The 26008-nt window shown below is 35.8% G+C and overlaps 1 protein-coding gene across 1 annotated transcript in view; it reads left to right on the top strand.

Moving 5' to 3' along the window:
- Positions 1-24976, top strand: part of ADAM9 (ADAM metallopeptidase domain 9) — a 92584-nt gene extending 67608 nt beyond the window's left edge. The window contains exons 16-22 of the mRNA XM_025278242.3: positions 1770-1953; positions 10795-10875; positions 11131-11236; positions 16666-16807; positions 18463-18547; positions 21969-22036; positions 23600-24976. Coding sequence (XP_025134027.2) covers positions 1770-1953; positions 10795-10875; positions 11131-11236; positions 16666-16807; positions 18463-18547; positions 21969-22036; positions 23600-23699 — 766 coding nt within the window. The 3' untranslated portion in view covers positions 23700-24976. The remainder of the gene's footprint in view (positions 1-1769; positions 1954-10794; positions 10876-11130; positions 11237-16665; positions 16808-18462; positions 18548-21968; positions 22037-23599) is intronic.
- Positions 24977-26008: the final 1032 nt, after the last annotated feature.

The following is a 26008-nucleotide window of genomic DNA, read 5'->3' as shown; positions in this document are numbered from 1 at the left end:
TCTTGCCTGGAGACTTCCATGGTCTGAGAAGCCTGGCAGGCTACATAGTTCATTGGGTTGCAAAGAGTTGGGCATGACTGAAGCAACTTAGCATGCATGCTTGCATGTGACATAGGCATCATTATATAGCTCTTGTTTTTCAGATGAAGAAACTGAACTTCAGAAAGTTTAAGCATTTCACTCAGATTGCCTCGTAAGTTAATGGTGACGTAGGAATGAATATGGGGACTTTCCTGGTGGTCCAGTGGCTAAGACTCTCTGCTCTCAATGCAGGGGGCCTGGGTTCAATCCCTGGTCAGGGAACTAGATACTGCATATCAGAATTAAAGATCCCAAGTGCTGCAACTGAGATCTGGTGCAGCCAAATACATAATTAATTTTAAAAAAAGAATAAATGTCAAGTTGGGACAAAAGAACTTAACTCTTAAGTGCAGGATGGAAGGAAGAGCAGGCTTAATAGCAGCATGTGCAAAAAGCAAATAGAGGTTTAAGCTAAGGATAAATTCAAGGACATCAGTAATATAATGTAGTTTCCATAAGAGCTTCTGTCATCCTGGGTTTCATAGAAGTATAATATCTCAGTGAAGTAAATGACGGTTCATCTTGTTCTTTGCTAATCAGACTGTAACTGAAGTTTCCTGTTTCACTCCGTGCACCGAGCTTCAATAGGTAGTGAGACAAAGTGGAACATACTTAAGAGGGGAGCTTCCTTGTTGCATGAGAAATAATTGTAGAATATTTCCCTGGTTAAGTAAGTCATTTGGACCTGCATGACAGTTGTCCTAAAAGGTTGCCATGTAGAGGAAAGAAAAGATATTATATGTGTGGTCTCATGTTGACCATCTGGGACCAATGAGGAAAAGTTATAGAGAGAAAGATGTTAACTCAGGAAGTAAAAGAATGTTATGATAGTTAGTGTGAGAATATTTAGGAGGTGATGAATTAGAGGAATTGAAAAATCATATCCTACAATGACTTGGTCATGATATCATAGGGGAGATTTAATAGGGTAGGTGCTTAGATCAAAAGACAAGCCATTAAGAAGGAAATTTCAGTGCAGCACCTTAAGAGTTGATGTTAGGGATACTTAATGTATCATGAAGGGATATAGGAAGAACATTAACTCACACACCCTTGGTAATAGGAATTGTAGTCAAGGAGGTCTTTGTAGAGTTCTAATACTGAATTAGTGAATTAATGAACTAATGAATTGAGTCTTTCAGTAAGTAAGAGTTAGCCAAGCAAAGGGCGATTGAGTTCCTTCAAGCTTGTTTAACATTACAAAATCTGACTCCTCTTTATTATAACCCAATAAAAAGACACCGTTGAATTTCAGTATAGTTCTGTTGTTTTCTATGTAAAAGCATTTATAAAATTATATCACATTTATTTATTTATTTTTTAATTTTATTTTATTTTTAAACTTTACATAATTGTATTAGTTTTGCCAAATATCAAAAGGAATCCGCCACAGGTGCAACTAAATTAGTTAGACTTTTTTGAGCCCTAAGCAGATAGTGAAGAGGGATTCTTAGGTGTCGGCATCATCACCCCCCGTACCCTAGGAATTTGCGTCTTTACAGGCACTTACGTCTTCTCTTTGCCATATTTAAAGAGCGCTACTTTGATCTCTGTTGCTGTCACACACTTTCTCTGTTGAGATTCCCTTCATCTAAATAGAAATAAACTCTCTGTACAAAAATATATAATTTTTCTTTTGTATGTACACCAGATGCATTGTAGTTTGCATTATTTCTCTTTCTTTCCAGGAATGCTTTGTGTGGAAAGCTTCAATGTGAGAATGTACAACAATTGCCTGTATTCGGAGTTGTGCCTGCTATCATTCAGACTCCTGGAAAAGGCACCAAGTGCTGGGGTGTGGACTTCCAGCTTGGATCCGATGTTCCAGATCCTGGCATGGTGAACGAAGGCACCAGCTGTGATGTTGGAAAGGTAATAAAAATGTTTTTTAAAACAAAGAAAAAATTTAAGAATTAAAAATAAAATCATTATACAAAGTGAGTGGTTCTTTTTTGGTTATAAAAGAAATCTCTACTCATTGTGGAGATTTGGAAAAACAGAAAGCCACCAAGAATAAAATTAAGAATGGCTATACCTCCTGATGATTTATAGCCATATAAAGCTTTCTTTTCATTTAAAATTTTTATTGGGATATAGTTGATTTACAGTTGTGTTAGTTTCATATAATGGTTTCTTTAACTATGGAAATGATCAGTTTTTATAATGGTCACTGAGTTGGAATATTCATTATCTGCATCTAATTTGGTAGTTTCCACAATTTCATTAAAGATACTTCTATATCCATAAAAAGAAGCTATAATTCTGTTATTCTGATTTCTTTCTTAGAGTCATGTATTATAACCTGTTGTTTCTATGTTGTAATATACTGGGCACCTCCCCCACCCCCACCCCCGCCACCCACCCCTTTCAATGTGCTGTAGTTTATTAGTCAGGGTACTACTTGTTGGGACATTTAGGGGATTTTCAGGAGTGTGTGTGTGTATGTGTACATGTGTACGTGACTATACTATAAGTGTTGTAATGCTTGTCCTCCCCACGCTTCCTGCTACTCTGACCACAGCTGTTTGGATCAGATGTGAGCCAAGAGTTAGCTGCTGAGTTACTACCAGTGCTTCTGGATGAGATGAGATAGGCCTAACTCCATTTGTGGGGGGAATACATAAGTAAAGAAAGGCAGTTAAGAGTAGAGCTGAAACTGAGAAGTCTCTGAGAGATGCCATAATGTAGGAGTAGGGCTAGAAGGGTGATAGCAAGCTTAAGCTACATAGGAGAGATCTAAGGGTGCAGGATTGTTGAACAAGTTGAAGAAACAAACTCATAGGAGAACAGAGGAGGAAAGAGCGAACACAATTGACTAATTATGGGACCATGGGACACATGAAAAAGACAGAGAGGCCCTCAGGTTACCTCAGTTTCTACCAAGTTTTCAATTCCCATTCTGTTGTTCCTCATTCTTACAAAAAGACTCGTGTTTTTCTGTCTGCCTTTGTCATGGGCTTCCCTTGTGGCTCAGCTGGTAAAAAATCCCCCTGCAATGTGGGAGACCTGGCTTCTGTCCCTGGGTTGGGAAGATCCCCTGGAGAAGGGAAAGGCTACCCACTCCAGTATTCTGGCCTGGAGAATTCTGTGGACTATAGCCATGGGGTGGCAAAGAGTCGGACATGACTAAGTGACTTTCACTTTGCTATGCCATTAATTCAGCTACTGAGGTTAGTATAAACAATGTTGAGGTAAAGGACTTTATAAGAAATTTCACAACATCCTGGTTGTTTTCTGAGGGTAAAGGCTAACCTACTGGGGTACATACGTTTAAGGTTTTATGTATAGTTTTGCCAAATTTCTTTTTAGAAAAGTTTTTCCCTGTTTACTTTCTGAGCAGTTTTCAATAGTTAGTGTTTCAGTTCTCTATATTGTAATCAGGATTAGGTACAATTGTTTTTAAACTGTCATTGGTCATTTTCTTTTTATTTTGTTCTTTCTTGACTGCTAGTGACATTAAATTTTTTAGTCTCCATATATTTATTCCTTCTTTTGTGATTTGCTTGTTAATATTCTTTGCTTATTTAAAAAATTGTGTGTTTTTCTTATCAATTTTTAAAGAGCTATAACATGTCATATAAAACTTAATATAATACATTTTAAAAATTTATTTGCCCAATTTATTACTTGCCTCTTTTGATTTTAGTATTTTTTTCCATGTTTACTTTTTTATGTAAACAAATCTATTTTTCTTTTCCTTTAAGAAAGGAAAAGTAAAGAAAGTCTGACTTTACTTTCAATTTTAAAGACTTTTCTTAGTATAGTATCAGAGAATTATTTTCTAGGACATTAAAAAATTTTTAAATGCTTATCTCTTTAGTCCAGTTTGAGTGTATAGTATGAGGTTGGCATTCTTTTTTTCATCATTTTATTCATTTAGAGATGATGACTGTATGCTGACTTCTAATGTTACTTTTTTTTTTTAGAATGATTTGTTATTTGCCTACACCTCAGGTATAATCTCTCTTTTAATTTGAAATCTTATTTAAATTGCTTATTAAATTTTTATATATACTTGGGCTTGGTTTCTGCTTTTTCACGTCATGTCCACTGACTGGTCTGACTACTCCTATGTCAGTAATTGACTTCTTTTAGTTTTTATCAGTTTTATAATGTATTTTTAATATTTGGTTATATAAATGCCCCTTCATTCTTTTTTCATAGTTTTCTTCGCTATTAATATTCATTTATTATTACAGATGAACTTGAGATCATTTTGTCAAGGTGCCAAAAAAAAATTAAAAATAAAAGCGCTTTGGAATTTTGGTTGGGATCAAATCAGATTTATAAATTTGTAATGGGGAAAAGTGACATCTTTACATTATTCAGTCTTCTCATAGAAGAACATGGTATGTCTCTCAATTTCTTGGGGGTTGTATTTTAAAGCTTTAGTTATAAAGCTCCTTTTCATTTTTTTGTTATTCCTAGGTATTTTATATTTTGATTGCTGTTATGAATAACACAGATTTATTATGTTTTCTAATTTGTTATGTTACATTTTTAATTTGTTTTTATTGGTAAGAGAAGCTATTTTGTTTATATTTTTATTGGCTATTATTGATATTCAGAAAAATATATTCATTTGTGTATATTTACTTTGTCACCAGCCATACGCTTAGTGTTACATATTTTTATTATTGTATTAGAATTTTTTAGGTAAGCTGTTATCTGTAAATGATAGAAAGTTGATTTCTTTTCTGATACTTACAATTTGAATTTTTTTCCTGTGTAATTGCAATGGTAAAACTTGCAGGATAATTTTAAATAATAATCATAATAGTGTACTTTGTCTTCTCCCTAACTTGACTGGGAATATGTACAGTCTTTCAGGGTTATATGTGATTTTGACTATTGACTTGGGATAGATAGTGTTTTTCATTTAATGGAGAATCCTTTTAATTATAATTAGTAAGAAGAAAAGAACAAATAGTTTTAAAATTTTATAAGTATTTTCCAATAGCTGTTTAAATAATCACTACATATTTTCCTTTGACTTGTTCATGTGCTGAGTTACGTTGATAAATTCCTTGACATTAAATTGTCTTTACAACCCTGGAGCAAACACTGGTAATGTAGATTTATTTCTCAGTCTTTGTGCTGGTGAATATACTTTTATATTTCTGAAGCTGTCCTCTTATGCTTTTTTAATTGATGAAAATTTACTCTGTGAATTTTAGTCAGTACTCTTAAATTTCACAGAAACTCAGCTAAGACTGAATTAAATCATAGCAGGAAATTTACTGATTCAAACCACAGAATCAAATACAGAGCTTTGGAACCCAGAATCTCAGATAATGTTCCTGTGGTTCTTTTACTGTATCTTTCATCTTTGTGTTCCATTGTTGTGCCCTCCACCTCCCCTGTAGCCAAGCCCAGCTTTATTAAAATACAATTGATATGCAACATTATGTAAGTTTGAGCTGTACAATGTGATGATTTGATATATATTGTGAAATAATTAGCACAGTAAGGTTAGTTAACACATCTGTCACCTCGCATACATTTTTTTTTTTGGGTGAGAACATTTTAAGATTTACCAACTTTCAAGAATATAATACAGTATTGCTAACTGTAATCACCATGCTGAATATTAGATCCCTAGAACTTATTCATCTTATAATTGAAAGTTTATACCTTTTGACCAACATCTCTCCATTTCTCCCATTCCCTGGCAACTACCCTTCCATTCTCTGAGTTCAGTTTTTAAAAAAATTCCATATATAAGTGAGATCATATGGAATTAATTTTTCTCCATCAGACTTATTTCTCTTAGTCTGAATGCTCTGAGGATCCATCCATATTGTTGCAAATGGCAGGACTGGTTGTTCAGGAGTGTGTTGTTTAATTTTCAGTTTTGTGAATTTTCCAGTTTTCCACTATACTACTGTGGTTGAAAAAGAAACCAGATAGGATTTTGATCTTCTTAAGCCTTGTTTGGAGAAGGCAAGAGCACCCCACTCCAGTACTCTTGCCTGGAAAATACCATGGACGGAGGAGCCTGGTAGGCTGCAGTCCATGGGGTCGCTAAGAGTCGGACACGACTAAGCGACTTCACTTTCACTTTTCACTTTCATGCTTTGGAGAAGGAAATGGCAACCCACTCCAGTGTTCTTGCCTGGAGAATCCCAGGGATGGGGGAGCCTGGTAGGCTACCATCTATGGGGTCACACAGAGTTGGACATGACTGAAGTGACTTAGCATAGCATAGCAAGCCTTGTTTTGTGGCCCAGCATATGGTTTATTACATGGAATGTTCTGTGTGTGCTTAAGAAAAATATATATTCTGCTGCTGTTGCATGAAATGTTCTGTATATATCTTTTGGTCTATTTTGGTCTATGGTGTTCTTCAGGTCTTCTGTTTCCTTATTACATTTCTGTATGCATCATCTATCCAATATTGAAACTGAAATCCCCTATACTGTTATTGTATTGCTATTTCTCCCTTCAATTCTGTTATTATTTGCATTAAATATTAGATGCTCCAATATAGGGTGCATATATACTTGTGATAATTGACCCCTTTATCAGTATATAGTAACCTTCTTTGTCTCTTGTGATTGATTTTGTCTGAAAGTGTATTATATGTGATACAACTGTTGCTACTTCTGTTCTCTTTTGGTTACTATTTGCATGGAATATCTTTTTCCATCTCTTTACTTTCAACTGGTGCATATCATTAAAGTTAAAGTGAATTTCTTGTGGGCAACATATTGTTAGATCATTTTTCTTTTTTAATACATTCAATCACTTTGTGTCTTTTGTTTTAGGAATTTAGTTCATTTATGTTTAAAGTAACTATTGATAGGTAAAGACTTATTTAACTGTCATTTTGTTAAATGTTTGTTGCCTGTTTTGTAGTTTTTTTGTTCCTCCCTTTCTGTCTTGTGATATATTTTATTATAGTGCATGCTTTAATTCTTTTCTCTTTATCTTTTGTGCATCTAAGTTTTTTTTTCCTTTTATTGGAACTTTATTAGTTTCCTTTGGTGATGTCATATTTGCTTGATTTTTCCAAGTAGCCTTGCATTGGTGTTTGTGTATTTGAAGGGGGTAAACACCTCTTCCAGTCTTTACAGAAAGATTTCAGCTGGTAAATACCTCCTGCCTGTTTTGTGTGTAGATGGGATTATCTCTGGAATCTTAGTCTGCCTGGTTTGGAGCTGGTTTCAAATCTGTCTCTAGATATGCCCTGGGACCTATGGTTGGTGAACTTTTTATTAGGAACTTGGTAGGGTATGGGTGCTAACTGGTCCCTGGGTATATTGAACTGCCCTTTTTAGGAGGTAGCCCCAAGACATGGTCCACAGTTGGGTCCCGATACAGCAGGCCTATTACCAATTGCATGGATGGGTGGCGCTCCTATCAGGAACCTAAGAAGGCTACTGTCTGTTCACTAATTGAGTCCCTGGATGGGCAGGACTGGTTTGTGGACTGTGATTGAAATGGACTGGAATGAAATCCCAGGAGCCATTTCACATTTTGCAGTCAAAACTGAAGTCTGTAGACCTGGTTCATGAGGCATGGATATGCATTTCCCCGGTGAGGTACTTGGATGTGCTGGGCTCCTTCCTGACCATGGCCTGACCAGTTCAGGATCTCATGAAGTACAGACATGACTGTCTCCTCTCTGATGTCTGTTCATACAAGGGAACTAATCCTATTGGACCAGGGTTTCACCATCATGACCTCAACACACCCTAATTACATACCTTTAGATATCACCACACATGGATTAGGGCTTCAGCATAGGTATTTTGAGGGGAACCCAAACATTGAGTGTAACAGACAGTCACTAGAATAGACTTTAGTTAATAGAGGTAGAAAAATATTCATTCTTGTCTCATGCCTATGTAGCTTTTGCTGTTGAGTTGTGCATTGTGTTCAGTATGCTAAAGTGTGGTTTACCTCAACATGTGTACAGTTTAGTTGTTTTTGGTTTGAATATAATAGAGAAATGATTGGTCAAGGTTCTCCAGAGAAACAGAACCATTAGGTTGTGTGTGTGTGTGCGTATGTGTGTGTGGGTATAAGGTTATTTTTTTTTTTTAAATAAGGCATTAGCTTATACAATTATGAAAGATAACAATCCCAAGATCTGCAGAGGGCAAGTTGGAGACTGAGAAGACCTGATGGTGTACTTCCCGTTCAAAGGCTAGCGAGTTTGAGTCCCAGAAAGAGTTATGATTCAGTCTGAGTCCAGAGGCAAGGAAAAAAAAAAAACAACCAGTGTCCCAGTTAGAAGGCAGGCAGCAGGAGAAATTCTCTCTTATTTGGAGGAGGGTCAGCCTTTTAATTTTATTCATGCCGTTAACTAATTGGACAAGACCAAGATAAGGAGGGTAGCTTGCTTTACATTTGATCAACTTATGTGTTAATCACTTCCAAAAACGTCCTACAGAAACATCTAGAATAATGTTTGATCAAATATCTAGGCACCCTGTGAGCCAGTCAAGTTGATGCATGAAATTAACATCACAGGTCCACATCTTGTTAGCTTGGGGTCCTTATGCATCTCCTTAAATTATACATAATCTTCAACATGATAACAGTCTTTGAGATAATCTTGAAGACAATAGCATGGTCATAAATTTGCATAACATGGTAGAACTGTGTACAACCATTGTATCTCGTGTGTAACCGAAAATGCACTAAATCCTACCTTGAGGAGATTAATTCTTTGGCCACTGTGTACTTTTCTTGATGTCCTGTAACTTAAATCCTGTCATGTAAAGTTAGCAATACTTAAATACTATGATATAAAGGTAATACATTGTACGTTACCTGAGGGACTAAGAGAGAGAAGAAAAAAGTATTTGATACACATACACACAAGCATGTTTATAACAAATTGAGGCAATGGTCATGATAATTACAGTTTTCATTTCTGTAATATAGTTGTAGCTGATGTTTCATTTGTTTTTTATTTTTGGCTGCACCATGTGGCTTATGGTACCTTAGTTTCCCAAGGGATCAAACCCATGCTTCCTGTAGTGGAAGCACAGAGACTTTACCACTGGACCACTAGGAAAGTCCTTATAGCTGGTATTTTTTAACTGTCTTCTTCCCTAATTCTTTATTGTCTTTGTTTTCAGCAAGGACTTCAGCTGGTTAGGATTTTTTGCTTGGCAGGATGCTGTAAAACCTTCATTCCTGAAGGCTCTGGACTGTTAGTAGTCCTGTCAGGATTGGGTGGTTGTAGTTTTCTACTGGTCTTTATAATGGTCATACTAAGAAACACCCTAAGGGATCTCCTATATTCCACACATACTCTTCCTTATTCCATTGTGGAGTAACAGTCCAGTTTTCCCTTGGGAATGGATCAGTCACATCAGCCCACGGTAACTCCCTTCTTTGTTCGTTCAGAGGCATGAGAAATCCGAAGTGAGTGGGTGGCAGTCTTAACTTCCAGTTCAGTGGAATCACTGATGGAAGCATTCTTCCCTCTAGAATTAAGACTTCTAGATTAACTGTAGAGCATAAAGTCGTGGGAGCAGGGAGCAAACATTTTGCTAGTGGGCCACTAAGAGAAATAGTGAGTGGTGCCACTCCATTTCCACACCTTGATTCCTGGACCTCTGTCTTAAACAGGCAGACACATAATAGTAATCATTACAGTCAGTTAGAACAAGTTATTGCAAGTTCAGAATGAAAATATGAATTGGAAAAAAAAACCTATAAAAGATGCTAGATTGCAATATTCATTTATCCTGTTTGTCTGCCAATTTCTCTCAAAATATAAAGGAACTAATTAGGGAATAGATTCCAAAGTGTGAAGTATATGAGATTGCATCAGTAGATAAAAATTTCAACAGATTTTGAAAAGTTGAAAGAGGAAAGAAAGTAGTTTGCCAGAGTAGTAGGACATACAACTTACAGTGCAGACTGATAGAGTGTGAACAAAGAGCCTGGATCTTAGCCTGGCAGAACCCTAAACAGATTGGTGATTTGGAAACAGTGATTATAGCTGAGAGGGGTGGGGGAAAACATGATATTGAAAATGGACTTACATTTAGTTGACTGATGGAGAAGCTAGTCCTTCTGTCTGTCTGCTTCTCCTGTCCTGTCAACAAAGCAACGAGTTGCCTGTTACCCTAGGAGCAGGTTGGAGATGAGAAGATAAGATTTTTTATATTAGTTGGTCATCCTCCTAAGAGATGTCTGTCTCCCTGTCCTAACCCTAGTACACTGTTCATCTTCATGCATATATAACTGAACTATAGATTTCTTGTTACATAAAGTTGGAGGATTTTGTGAGGAAGCTGAACAGAAAGACTGAAACAGAAAAATGGAGAAAAAAGGCTGCAAGGGTAAAGTAAAGATTTTAAAATCCAACTAATTTAAATCTCTAATTTAAAGAAAGAAAACATAAATGAATAGTTGTGGAGTTTCAGAGCCTTTTCTATAGTAGTGGGATTATCTCTGTCTGATTTGAAAAAATCCATTTGTGAATATTTTACTTTAGATTTTTACGTGTATATTTGTATAGAAGATTATAGTTTTGTTTTAGGCCTTTGTGTCATCTTTGTCCTTTTTGACTGTTAGTTCTATGTCAGTTAGTTAATTTCATCAAATATGCAGTATGGGAATTAACTATTCCTTAAAAGTATGAAAGAATTCATCAATGAAATCATCTACACCCAGGTCTTTTTTTCCCCCTGGCTAGTTTACTAATGCGTTCAAGTTTTCTTTACTCATTACTTCTTTTTCTTTCAGATCTGTAGAAATTTCGCCTGTGTAAATGTTTCTGTTCTGAATTATGACTGTGACATTCAGCAAAAGTGTCATGGACATGGGGTAGGTAATAGTCTCTTTTGGTTTGTTCACGAAAGTAGTGCTTGAATAATGAGAGTTCTCCGTGAGGTTGGTCAGTGAGATTTCTTAAGGTTTTTAGATATTGGGGAATTTAGACACCTGATAAATTCTTCATTCTTAAGAAGAATGTCTATGGATTTGCATGAATTTAATCTTTTCTCTTAGTTTCTATCCTTGAGTTCCTGATTTAGAACGTCATTCACAATTAATTAAAGTGGTATTTTGATTGTTTTGAAGGTATGTAATAGCAATAAAAATTGTCACTGTGACAATGGCTGGGCTCCCCCGAACTGTGAGACTAAAGGATACGGAGGAAGTGTGGACAGTGGACCTACGTACAACGGCAAGTAGTATAGAGGAAAATGAGTGTGATCGCTCTGTGGTCTATGTCAGAAATTGGGCATCCTTGTACCTTCCCCTCACTTCCCACATCAGTTAATCTGTTTGTGTCTTTATATTTAAAGTGGGTTTCTCATAGGCAGCATTTAGCGGAGTCTTGGCTTTTTTTTTTTTTTTTTAACTTGGCCAGTTTCTACCTTTTAATTGAGTTGTGTTGGCCAATTATATTTTGTTTGATTATTGATATGCTTGGGTTTAAATCTAACATAATGATATTTTTTCTGTCACAGTCTCCCTTCATATGATATTGTGCCATTTCAGGATGCTTCCATTTCTCTCCTCCTGGCTTTTGTACTGTATTATCATACTATATATGTTTTAAACCTATAATACATTGTTATCACTTTTGCCTTAAACAGTTGATTATTTTTAAAAGAAATTTAGATACTAGAAAAGGTCTTTATATTTACCCACACAGTTACCATTTCTGATGCTCTTCTTTTTTGTGTAAAGTCAGATTCCCATGTGATATCAATTCAGTTTCTGCTTGAAGGACTTCTTTTCACATTTCTTCCAGTGAAAAATTTACTTTTAGCTTTCTTATATCTGAAAAGGTCTTCATTTTGCCTTTTTTCTTGAATAATAACTAGGTATAGAATTCTAAGGTGACAGTTTATACCCCTTTTCCTTCTTAAAAGATGTTCCTACATTGTCTTCTGACTTGCATTGTTTTTCCTGAGAAATCTGTCATCTTTTTTTTTGTCTTCTGTTTGTAGTGTGTGTTTTTTTACCCTCTGGTTGCTAATAAGATTTTATCTCTAATTTTTAGTGTTTGATTATGGTGTGCTTGGGGTTTCTTAAACTTTCTGGATTTGTGCTTTTTTCTTTAAATTTGGGAAAAGTGTGGTCATTATTTCTTCAAATATTTTTTCTTTTTTTTCTCCATCCCTCAGGGACTCCAATTATATGTATATTTGGCTACTTGGAGTTCTTTCACTTCTCAGTGTTTTCAGTCAGTCAGTTCAGTCGCTCAGTCATGTCCAACTCTTTGCGACCCCATGAATCGCAGCACGCCAGGCCTCCCTGTCCATCACCAACTCCCGGAGTTCACTCACACTCACATCCATTGAGTCGGTGATGCCATCCAGCCATCTCATCCTCTGTCGTCCCCTTCTCCTCCTGCCCCCAATCCCTCCCAGCATCAGAGTCTTTTCCAATGAGTCAACTCTTCACATGAGGTGGCCAAAGTACTGGAGTTTCAGCTTTAGCATCATTCCTTCCAAAGAAATCCCAGGGCTGATCTCCTTCAGAATGTACTGGTTGGATCTCCTTGCAGTCCAAGGGACTCTCAAGAGTCTTCTCCAACACAACAATTCAAAAGCATCAACTGTTCGGCACTCAGCTTTCTTCACAGTCCAACTCTCACATCCATACATGACCACTGGAAAAACCATAGCCTTGACTAGACGGACCTTTGTTGGCACTTGGTTTAAAAAAAAAAAAATTATTCTTTGTGTTTAATTTTGGATAGTTTCTATTATTATTCTTCAAGTTTACTCTTCTGTGATGTCTGATCTGCTATTAAGTCCATACAGTGTATTTTTTATCTTTGATATTGAAGTTTTTATCTCTTTAAGTTCTATTTCTCCCTCCCCTTTCTTCTCCCTACTCTTTCTTTCTTTCCCTTTCTTTTCCTTCCTTTTTTCTTTTCTCCCTCACCCTCCCTTCCTCCCTTTCTTTCTTCTTTTCTTCCTTTTTTGTCTCTACGTAGCATGGTCAATCTTTATGCTAGCTTCTTGAACATGTAGAATACAGTTATAGTAATATCTAATGTCTTTGTCTACTAATTCTGTCCCCTGTATCATTTATTAGTTTTTATGAATTAATCTCCTCATTTGGGTCATATTTTTCTGCTTCTTTGCATGCCTTTTAACTTTTTTACTAAATTCCAGAAACTGAATTTTGCCTGTTGGATATTAGGTATTTTTGGATTTCTGCTGATGAGCTTTGGATGTAAGCTTAAGTGGACTTAAGTTACCTGGATGTAGCATGGTCCTTTGCTGCTGCTAAGTCGCTTCAGTTGTGTCCGACTCTTTACGACCCCATAGATGGCAGCCCACCAGGCTCCCCTGTCCCTGGGATTCTCCAGGCAAGAATACTGGAGTGGGTTGCCATTTCCTTCTCCAATGCATGAAAGTGAAAGTGAAGTTGCTCAGTCCTGTCCAACTCTGAGCGACCCCATGGACTGAAGCCTACCGGGCTCCTCCGTCCATGGGATTTTCCAGGCAAGAGTACTGGAGTGGGGATTCCATCACCTTCTCCGGTATGGTCCTCTAGAACCTTTTTTAAAGCTCTTTTTGGGGGGACCTGAGTAGCATTTAGCCTCGGATTGATTTTACCCCATTACTGAGGCAAACCCTTTCTGTTTATTCTATTCAATGCTGTTAACTATGGAGTTTTCCACTAAAAGTGGTAGGAACAGGCATTCTTTCTAGTCCTGTGTGAGTTGTGTGTGAGGTTTGTTCCCACTAATCCTTTCAGGTGATTCTTTTCTCTGGCTTCAGGTGATTTCCTTACATGCATACATTGATCAGTTCTCAACTGAGTATCTGAGGGGAACCCTCTAGAGATCTTTCAAGTTTTGTCTGTGCAGCTTTCTCCTTTCTGGTACTTTGCCTGTGAACTCTAGTTATCTTAACTTCTTCCTCAACCAGAATCCATTCCTCACCTCAAGGAAACCACTGGAGTTCGCTTAGGTTCCCACACCCCTCATCACAATCTGTTAACTTTCCCTAGGCAGCAAACTGGGGCAATTGTAGAGCTCACCTTGTAAAGCTCTAAGGGATCACTGCTCTTCATTGCCATATGTCCAGTGTTGTGAAAACCATTGCTTTAAGTATTTTGCCTGGTTTTCTGGTTGCTATAGCTAGCAGGATAAATCTGGCCCGTGTTACCCCATTTTGGCTAGAAGTGGAAGTCAGAACTATACATTTTAATTCATTGATGGATTGTGTCATAACTTGACTTAGCTGTTATCTAATTATTTGACATTTAGGTTGTCTCTAAGTTCTTGATATGCACTGATGACATTGTAGTGTACATCTTAATACTTACACATTTTTCCCAACTGAAGCATAAATTGCCATAATGAGATTATTAGATTGAAGAGTATAATCCTTTTTATGGTTCTTGATAAAAGTTCCAAATGAGCTTGTGTAATGCCACTGACAGTATGAAGGTGCCAATTTTAATATAACCTGGCCAATGTTGCTTTAAATTTTGTCTTTTTCTTATTAGGTATAAAATGATATATCAAATTGGCTTTAAGTTTTCATATTTTTATTTTTAATTGTGTTGAGTATTTTATGTAGTTTCATATGACTTTTAAAACAAAGTTTTGGTACTTTTACAAATTTAAAATTAGGATTATTTTATAGTTTACCACTTACATTCATATTTACTATATTCTTTCACTAAAGAACATGAAGCAGACAAAATTAATATTAACTAATGAATTTTTAAAATTATAAGACTTAAAGTCCATAAGCCACAAAAAATAAGATTGATAAATTTAGCTACCTTGGAATAATAAAATTATGCATGGAGAAAAGCATTGTACCATAAGACAAATGACAAAATGGGAAAAATATTGCCAATTTATCATAGACAAAACTTTTCTCCCTAATAGATAAAGGACTTTTAGAAACTGAGAAGAAAAAGAAATACAGTATTTCCTTAAACATGAAAAGTTGCTCAAATCATGGTACAAAAAGAGAAATCCAAATTAAAATCATATAAGATATAAGTTTTCACCTGCCAATTGGCAAAAATTCAGTAGTTTGACTCTATGGGTGAGGTTGTGAGGAATTCTTGTACATTGCTGGCTAGCATGCTAACTTTTTAAGAAAATTTATTTTATTGAAATATAGTTGATTTACAATGTTGTGTTAATTTCTGCTATACAACAAAGTGATTCACTTATACATATATAAATATATGCATTCTTTTTATGTTCTTTTCCATTGTGATTTATCACAGGATATTGAATATAGTTTCCTGTGTTATAGAGTCAGTTCAGTTCAGTTGCTCAGTTGTGTCCGACTTGTTGTAACCCCATGGTCTGCAGCATACCAGGCTTACCTGTCCATCACCAGCTCCTGGAGCTTGCTCAAACTCATGTCTATTGAGTTGGTGATGCCACCAAACCATCTTATCCTCTGTCGTCCCCTTCTCCTCCTGCCTCAGTCTTTCCCAGCGTCAGGGTCTTTTCTAATCAGTCAGCTCTTTGCATCCGGTGGCCAAAGTATTGGTGTTATATAGAAGGACCTTGTTTATTCAGTGTATATATAATAGTTTGCATCTGCTAATCCCAAACTCCCAATCCATTCCTCCCCCTCCTCATATCCCTCTTGGCAACCAGAAGTCTGTTCTCTGTGTCTGTGAGTGAGTCTCTTTCTGTTTTGTAGATAAGTTCATTTCTGTTATATTTTAGTTTCCACATATAAGTGATACCATATAGTATTTGACTTTCTCTTTCTGACTTACTTCACTTAGTGTGATAATCTCTAGGTCCATCCAGTTTGCTGCAAATGGCATTATTTCATTCTGTTTTATAGCTAAGTTGTATTCCATGGTATTTAAGTACCACATCTTACTTATCCATTCATCTGTCAGTGAATGTTTAGGTTGTTTCCATGTCTTGGCTATTGTGAATAAAGCTGTCAAGAATATAGGGGTGCATGTACCTTTTTGAATTATAGTTTTGTTTGGATATATGGTGTGCTAACTTGTAACTACCACTGTGGTAGACAAGTTGATGATGTCTTTAAAAAACAACAAGTGCATTTACTCTCCGATACATCAGTTCTACTTTTGGGAAATTATTCTATAGGTACATCTATGTGATATGACATGTATACAAGGCTATTCATTGTAATATGTTTTTGTAATAGCAAAGATTGGAAAAATGAAAGTATTAGTGGGTACTCACTGACTGAATAAACTATAGGGCATCCTTGCAATGGAGTTTTGTATAGCTATACAGAAAAAGAGGTGGTGCTCTGTGTATGGTTTGGGAAGATACGTAGTATGGCTAAGTGAAAAAATAACACATGGAATGGCATTTATGCCATGCTACCTTTTGTGTAAGAAAGGTTCACAATAAAGCATATTTTGTTCTTGCTTATCTTTGCATGAAGAAACACTGTAAGATTATAGAAGAAATTAATAAAAGTGGTTACCTTTAGGTAGGCAGAAATGAAGTGGGTAAGCAGGAGGAGTCAATAAGACTTCTCAGTGTTTTTCAGTTGAAAATCAGTGTGACTTTTGAACAATGTGAAAATGAATGTAAAATATATCATCATCTAGTATGTTTTAGTTAATACAAGTTAACTTCTAATTTAATTATCATTAATATAAACTCCTTCTCTCTAGAAAACAATGCTGCCTTGAGGGATGGACTCCTGGTATTCTTCTTCGTAATTCTTCCTCTTATTGTATTGGCTGTTTTTGTCTTCATTAAGAGAGACCAGCTACGGAAACGCTACTGCAGAAGGAAGAGATCACAGACAAATGAGTACTTAGATTATTTTTCTTTTAAATTCTTACTAAGTAATTTAATTATGTATGATGATAATCATATCATAAAAGATAGTTTAAAACTAGCATTCTAGTTTATCTCTGTATTCTTTTGACACGATGAGCAGGAATTAAAGGGTAAGTGGTGACTCAGCCACCTCTTATAACGGTGAGGGAAAAGGGTTATGATGACACCAACCTGTATACTACTGAAAATGGCCCCTGGGCTTCATTTTACTTGACTTTGATTTCTGATAGTGGGGTAAGTAGAATTTGGGGCTACAACTTCTGATTTGCATGCCATTAAATTTTTTTCTTCCTGTCTATTTCCAGTATCAGTTCTCCTAGAAGTATTCTTCAAGTCTGTTTTGAAAACAGATTTTATATATCATCAGCTTTTAAGAAATAATCTTTGATGGAAGAAAGGGTTTTCATAATTCAGACACCTGACATTTCTAGTCTACATGTTGGACTTTTGTACTGCTGTCTCTCAACAATCATTTCTAATACGTTGGCATTGGAATGTAGCATGTGTTAGCATGGACCTTGTAGTCAGACCTAAGTGCAAGTTCTAGCAAAGCTATCATTTGCTAGAATTATGAACAGAAATAATAAGTATCTAAGCCTTGGTTTACATCCTCTACATTGAGAATAATAATATTACCTCTCTCTGGAGGGCTTCATGTGAGGATTAAATAAGGAAATATTAACAAATAAAGCCCATAGCACAATGCAGTTATTTAATAGCTAGTTTTTATTATGGTAATATTTCCAAAATGTTCATATCTTGCCTGGAATGCTCACTTTTACTTCATTGCCCTGTTTCTCACTTACCTCACTTAAAAACTGCATAATATTTTCCTAGAGAATCCTCATGTTAGCTTTATTTTTTTAATGTGTTCTAAAACAGATGTAGATTTCTTTTTGTTTTTAAAATATAGTTTATTGAGACATAAGCCTCTACCCCCTTTTTTTTGAGCACACTGAGTGATTTGGCAGGATCTTGATTCTCTAAGCAGGGATTGAACCTGGGCCCCTGGCAATGAAAGCACCAAGTCCTAACCACTGGATTGCCAGGGACTTCCCCAGATTTATCTTTCTATCCTTTCTTTCTCTTAACTTTCTTTCACACTTCAGACTGACCAATCCATGTAGATAATTCCCCAGTCTGCATCTCTGAAATTTTAGTTTCATAGCAATAGCTGTCTCCTGTACATAGCTTACTTAGTATCCTTTTGGCAATGTCTAACTCTTAGCTGACATCTTTCCAGCCAGCTTGTTTTGCTTCTCTTGGACTTCCTAATATTCAGAGTGACTACTTTAGACCTAAGAATATTATTTTATTAGTCTCTGATTTCAGGAAGACTTGAGGAGTTTGAGAACACTGGCCTGATTGTCTAAATTATTTCTTAGTATTTCAGTTTATTTAATTGTAAAATGAGATTAATAAAGCTTTCTAGTACTCTAAGGATTAAAACTGGATGAGAACTATTAAAAATGCCATATGAATTTTAGCTGTCATCATGATCTTATCCACCACCACTACCAGTATCATTCTTCTGTGTTTGGGAAAATACAAGTCTGTATATTAATGCTATGTCATGTAGAAATGTCTTAATCTTAATTTAGCTCAAAAGTATTTGTATCTTTCAGATCAGGTGGCAAAAATCAAGCAAAAGATTCTAGACAGCCAGCGAGTGTTCCTAGACCTGCTTCTTCAGTGATTCCTCCCAGAAACGTAAGTTTAAATGAAAAATTCTTTTCCTTTATTATATTATGGTACCACACTTTTCGGGCTTCCCTGGTAGCTCAGCTGGTAAAAAATCTGCCTGCAACGCGGGAGACGTGGGTTTAATTCCTGGGTTGGGAAGATCCCTTGAGGAGGGCATGGCAACCCACTCCAGTGTTCTTGCCTGGAGAATCTCCATGGATAGAGGAGCCTGGCTGGCTACATTCCATGGGGTTGCAGAGTCCGACATGACTGAGCAACTGAGTGCAGCACATCACATTTTTAAAGCTTAAAAAATTGTTACATAATATCCCAGGTGGTGCAGTGGTAAAGAATCTGCCTGCCAGTGCAGGAGACACAGCAGAGTTGGGTTTGATCCCTGGGTCAGGAAGATCTCCTGGAGTAGGAGATGGCAGCCCACTCAGTATTCTTGCCTGGAGAGCCTGGAGGGTTACAGTCTGTGGGATTGCAAGGAGTTGGACACAACTGAGGGACTGAGCATGCACACATAGGAATAAACATAGATATTTTCCAAAGAATTTAGGAGTGTGGTCTGCAGATGGCCGCTGGGTTAGTTAATGGAATAGCACTAGGGTCCCTGGCTTAGAGGAGGTGGGAGGAAAACTAGACATTGAGAATGTCTTGCCTTGAAACCAAGCCTAGAAAATGACCTGGGTTTTATGCTGTCACTCTTTTTTCCTCTGTCTGCTATCTTTCTGTTTTCAATACCTGGCTTCCCCAGGGCATCTAACTAAAGATCTGGGGCTGAGCTCCTGGAATAATAGGTCTAGTTGTCTCAGCAGTGGGACCAGCAATCACTGTCCTTTGGAGTGTATTAGGGAGTACTGGGATAATAATATACTTTTTCTAACATGCATATATCCCTAAGAAATAACAAAATATTGCTTTATCTGCTTTTAAACGTATAATGTTTTGTTTGCTGTCTTACACATGTATCTGCATCATGCTTTTCCCCCTTAACATTGCTTTGTGGTTTATCTCTATCAGTAGATGTAGCTCTAATGCATTCATTTTCACTGTTGATATTATATTACATAAACTCCACACAGTTTAAAAATCCATTTTTCTTTTACCAGTTTCCAACTGTTCATTATTACAAATAAAGCTGAGATGAGCATTCTGTGTGTTACTCATGCATGTGTGTGAGTTCTAGGGTGGTACTAGTACAGTGGTTGCTATCCACATGTGGCTATTTAAATTTTATGTTATATTAAATAAAATTAAGAATTCTATTCCTCACTGACATTTTAGATGCTCAATAGATCACCTGTGGCCACTGTTGTAGGGGCACCATAGGCATAGAATGTTTCCATCATTACAGAAAATTCTTTTAGAGAATCTCTATATTCTGTTAGAGAATTTGGTATATCTGATATAGGGATATACCAAAGTTAAATTGCTGGGTTGAAAGATATTTGAATATTTACTTGAAAATGTCAAATTGTTTTCCAAAAGGATTATACCGTTGGGTGATTGCATTGTCAGTGGTGTATGAGCATTCCTTTCAAAGTAAATTTTGGCAGCATTTGGAACTGTCAAACTTTTAAAGTCTTTCCAATTACAAGGAGGTTAAATGATTAGATATCCTTCTAAAATGGAAGGATATGTATGGAACTTCCCTGTTCTTCTCCCTTTCCTTTTATAAAAAAGAAACAAATTATTATGCCCTTTTCCCTTAACCATAAGTCTCGGGGATTTTTCCATATTTCTGCATATATAGGATGATCACACAGTCCCTACATATACAAGTTAGAAATTATGTAATATATACTTTTTTGTCTTTGACATTTTTTTTCCCTTTTCTATTGTGGTAAAATATACATGCAATGAAAGTTGCCATTTTGACCATTTTTAAATATACAATTCAGTGGCATTAATTACATACACAGCGTTGTGTAATCATCACTGCTATTTCTAAAACTTTTTCTTTACCCCAGACAGAAACTCTGAACCTGTGAAGCAGTAATTCCCCATCCCCGATGACCCTGCTGTTCTACTTTTTAAAAATTGAGATAAAATAGGCATGTCACAGGCTTCCTTTGTGGCTCAGCTGATAAAGAATCTGCCTGCAATGCGGGAGACCTGGGTTTGATCCTTGGGTTGGGAACATCCCCTGGAGAAGGGAAAGGCTGCTGCTGCTGCTGCTGCTAAGTTGCTTCAGTCGTGTCCGACTCTGTGCGATCCCTACCCACTCTAGTATTCTGGCCTGGAGAATTCCATGGACTGTATAGTCCAGGGGGTTGCAAAGGGTTGAACACAACTGAGTGCCTTTCATTTTCACTTTCAGACATATCACATTATATAAGTTTCAGGTGTACAACGTGGTTCAATATTTGTATACAATATGAAATGAGCACCACAGTAAGTCTCATTAACATCCAATGTTGTACATAGTTACACATTTTTTCCCCTTGTGATGAGAACTTTTAAGATTTACACGCTTAGCAGTTTTCAAATATGCAATGAAGTATTATTACCTATAGGCACCATGCTCTACCTTACATCTCTGACTTATTTTATAACTGGAAATTGTTATCTTTAACCACCTTCATCTGTTTTTACCCATTTCCTTCTCTGCCCTCTGTCGTCTCCAATCTATTCTCTGTATCTAAGCATTTGGTTTTTTTTTAATTTTTAGATTCCACATATAATATTTGTCCTTCTCTGTCTGACTCATTTCACTTAGCCTGAATGCCTGTAGTCCATCCTTGTTGTCACAAATGGCAAGATGTCGTTTTGTTTGGTGGTTGAATAATATTTGTATATATGTACATGTGTTTGCCACAGATGGACCCTTAGACTCTTCCATATATTGGCTATCATAATTAATGCTGCAATGAACATGGGGTGCAGATAATTATACAAGTTAGTGTTCCATTTTCTTTGGGTAAATACTCAGAAGTAGGATTACTGGATCATATGGTAGTCATGTTTTTAATATTCTGAGGAACCTCCATACTGTTTTCTATGGTAGCTGTACCAATTTACATTCACATCAACAGTGCACAAAAGTTCCCTGTTTTCCACATTGAAATCAAGGGTATTTGAAAATTAATGGTATTTACAGTACTAGTTAGGTACTGTGTACGTTTGGCAATACATTTTTGGAAAGTTTTATTTAAAATATATTGACCTAGGAAATATTAATATGTTACCTTTTAACTAATGGAGTTGATCAGGGCCAAGATAATACTTTGTTATTATTGAATTTAAAAACTATAGCTTAAAAGGATTAAATATTCCACACTCAGGAGCAAAGATATGTTGAATAAGCAAAATATTTTAAATGTTAAGATTATAAGTCATCTATTCATTGATTTTTAAATAGATTATTTTTATGTGGAAAATAACCTATATAGAAAATATATTGATGAGTGCATTGTGGTAATAACTTTTTTTTTCTTTTTAGCCTATACAAACAAACAGATTTCCAGTACCAACTTACGGAGACAGGCAGCCTCACCAGTACCCATCAAGGTCTGAAGTGAATTCACTTAGATTACTTGACCAGGATAGAACCCAGGGTTAATGTCTCAATAGTTCCCTTGTATTTTAATGTAATTTAAGACATGGTATTTATTGCCAATAGTATAGATAAAGCACAGTTTGCAGAAAAGTTTTTAAGAGGTTTTATTTAAGTTTTGTCATATTAATGAAGTGTCAGAATGAAATTTTAAAGAGGCCCCAACAAGACACTGAACAGCTGCTGTAGCCTCTGGGATCCATAAGATTCAGAAGCAAGGACCTTTATAATAACCAGCAATGGTGAATCACATAGGTTTGACCAAACCTCCCATTAGGAACAGCTAGAAAAGCTAGACAATATAAGAAAATATGAAGGCATCAGAAAACTACTAAAGAAATGAAGGATTATTTTTTAAGGTCCAGGAGAGGAAGGTATTCCCGAGATGACCTCAGCTGTGGGTACCATTTTTCTGTCCTAGATTGTGTCTACCTATTCTGCATGGGCGAGGATAGAAAGCTGAGGAGAGCTTTCAACAAAGTAGGGCTGAGAGGACAAAAACTGGAGCCCTGCCAGGGAGATGGTACCCTAGTAAATATCCCAGGCTTTGTGTTGGGACCCAGGGGCAAGGGTGAATCAGACCCTCGACTTATTTCCTACAGGTTTGGTTGTTTTCTTTCACTGTTTGCCTCCAATTTAAAATAGCTTAATTGGTAAAGAATCCTGCAGTGCAGGAGACGCTGGTTTGATTCCTGGGTCATGAAATTCCCCTGGAGAAGGGATGGGCTACCCATTCCAGTATTCTTGGCCTTCCCTGGTGGCTCAGCTGGTGAAGAATTGGCCTGCAATGCAGGAGACCTGGGTTTGATCCCTGGGTTGGGAAGATCCCCTGGAGAAGGGAAAGGCTACCCACTCCAGGATTCTGGCCTGGAGAATTCCATGGACTCTATAGTCCATGGGTTGCAGAGTTGGATATGACTGAGCAACTTTCACTTTCACTATCTCAATTTACAAAGCTAGACATACAAGAAAAGAAAATGTGACTAAAACCAAGAAAATGTACTCAGAGGGTATCTAGTTAATAGAGTTTATTAGGTACAGACTTTAAAGTAGCTATGATGATCATATCACAGAATTAATAGTCAAGTTTGAGAATTTCACACAGAACTAGATGTACTGAACTTAAAAACCTAAAAAAAGAATCAAATGGAAATTCTAGAACTGAAAAGCACAAGAAAAATGAAGGACTCAATGTATGGGCTTAGCATCAAACAAGAAAGGAGATTTTATTATAATATTTTACATTGCATAAAATACTTCTTATCCCTCCCTACCCCCCCAAAAGTCCTTCAAATTATGATTGAATTGCACGCTGAGTAGTGTCCTCCAGTATAATCTTTATTATGCAATAAGAATGCACCGAAATCCAAGTGAACATCAGGAGAAGAATATATAAATTGTGAAACAGATGCTCACCAGGCAAAATTCAGTGATGGTTTTAAGAATGGTGTTATGAATGTAGCTTTATTTCATTCAGTTGAGACATATGATTAACTGTCTTTTTTACCTCTTCACAGGCCACCTCCACCACAGCCCAAAGAATCATTTCAGGGAAATTTAGTTCCAGCTCGTCCTGCTCCTCCGCCTCCACCTCCTTTATATAGTTCCCTCACTTAATTTTTTTTTTAGCCTTTCATTTTGCAGACATCTTCAGGGAACTGAGCTAATACTTTTTTTTTTCCTGATATTTTCTTGAAAAGCCTTTCTTCCTGCTGCAATTATGAATGAAAACAAAATACCACAAAACAGACTTTATTAATACAGAAAAACAGAACTTGAGTAGTGGGAAATGAGAAATAGAAGAAATGCAGTAAAGCCAGGGAATTTAGAATAACATTTTCATTTCCATTACTGAATACATTTTATTCAGTCATCTGTGAGGTTAATGCACCTGACATGAATTATGTTATTTTGAACATGTTATTATAATGATTCTCAAATTAACTGTATTGTTTCAAGTTTTGTCATTATGTGCTTAAATGTAACTCTGAATTTTGACCTTAGTTATCATTAGTGTAGTTTCTGGTTGAACATGTAATAGTCTAATACCTGTGAAAACTAATTAGCTGCCAATTAATATTTAATATTTTTAATCTTGCACAGACTAATAATCATCATACATTAGAATTTTGTGTATCTCATTCATTACATGAATAAAGGAATACTCTATTCAGAAGAATGCACAAAATACACAATTAAGATATCATAATACTATTTAAAAAGTGCAAAAACACACTAAAAGTGTGTATGTGTATATACATACACACAGTTGTTATCTTCCATTTTTATGAACATTCTATGGATAAATGCTTCTATGGATTCTATGGACAATGGATTCCATAGATCTATCTATGGATAATGAATATTAGCCAAGTTAATTTAAAAATAGAATTTCTATGATGAATCATGTTAAAATACAGCATCCTTTTACAGTAGCATCATTTTAAATAAATTATAAACTTTAAGGTACGAAGTATTTAATAGAACTAATCAGATATGCTGTTGATTCATAGCTGTAATAAAAAGCAGGAGCAATTATAATATCTTCAATCAATTGAGCTATCATAAAACCACTTGAGAATCTCATGAGCACTTTAAGTCCAAAATCTGAAACTTCAAAGATTGCTATTAATATACTTTTGAATGTTTACATTTACTAAGGTGTGCTTGATAATGTCTCTGTTGATTCTAATATTTTTCAAGAAATTAGGCTGGAGAAATAAAGAAAAAGTTTTTTTAGATAAGTGCAAGAAAATTAGTGGTATCTGCAAGTTGTTGTCTCAGCTGTGATAAAAAGTGAATTTTTACTATGGAAGAAATGGTATGAATGATGAAAATTTAAGCACCTAAAATTTTTTCACAACCTTTCATAATAAAGTTTATTAATAAGTTTATTAACTGAATTTCTTTAGTTTTTTAAAAAATTTTTGGTTTGTGTATATATATATATATATACATACAAGCATAAGATTTACAATAAATAAAATACTTGAAATTCTGATTTGTGTTGTCCATTAACTTCTTAAATACTCAGCTATTTATAACCTTATTAATTAAAACATACTAGTTTTAGATAAAACTACTAGTCAAATGTTTATAGATACTATCTCACTAATTTTCAAGACTTCTGGCAGATTGTGAACAAAGGCTTTTGGTTTGAAAAAGCCTTGAAAAACAGATTGGTTTTGAAGAAGACACATATCTTAGTCCTCTGAAGATGGTACATTATGTTAACAATCAGATATATAATAAAAATTGTAAACAATCCCAAATAGTCTTCAATTTAATCTCTGAATGAATTAATATACAACTAAAATGTTTTGTGTTTGTCACTGATATAGTTCCACAGATTTTGCAATTGTAAGTCATATCACTGAAATTTTACAGTTAGTAAATATTAACTCTGCAACTTAAAACTTTCTCAGGATTAAATAATTCCTTGGATCTTTGAATGTTTAGGATTTTTTTTTTTTTTCTGGCTGCACCACAGGTCAGGTAGAATCTTAGCCCTCTGACCAGGGATCGAACCCATGCCCCTTGCAGGGGAAGCATGCAGTCTTAATTGCTGGACCATGAGGGAATAAGCTATTCTAAAAGATTATTTGATCAGCCTGAACTTCTTTTGCTTTTATATGCATTTTTACATATTTTATATGCTTTTTTTTTTCCATGTAGGTTTGTCCTTGATTTATCTTGGATTGTTATTTTAAAAGTTGTAAAATTTCTTGGTCATAGATGCCACTTCAAAATTTGAAAATATTAAAGGTATTCTTTGCCATCTGCTAAAGATGTTTTAATAATCAAGGATAAATTATATGTAAGTTTGGTGTCACTGTATGGCTATGTTCACAGACTTATTATGTTGTTCAAGATAACTACATTTTCCCTTTCTGTCAGGCAAATGCCTGGGTCTACTAACTATATGC

Source organism: Bubalus bubalis, chromosome 1, assembly GCF_019923935.1.
Source record: "Bubalus bubalis isolate 160015118507 breed Murrah chromosome 1, NDDB_SH_1, whole genome shotgun sequence".
NCBI classification, from domain to species: Eukaryota; Metazoa; Chordata; class Mammalia; order Artiodactyla; family Bovidae; genus Bubalus; species Bubalus bubalis.
Note: the sequence above shows the minus strand (reverse complement) of the source record. Positions and strands in the feature narration are given on the sequence as shown.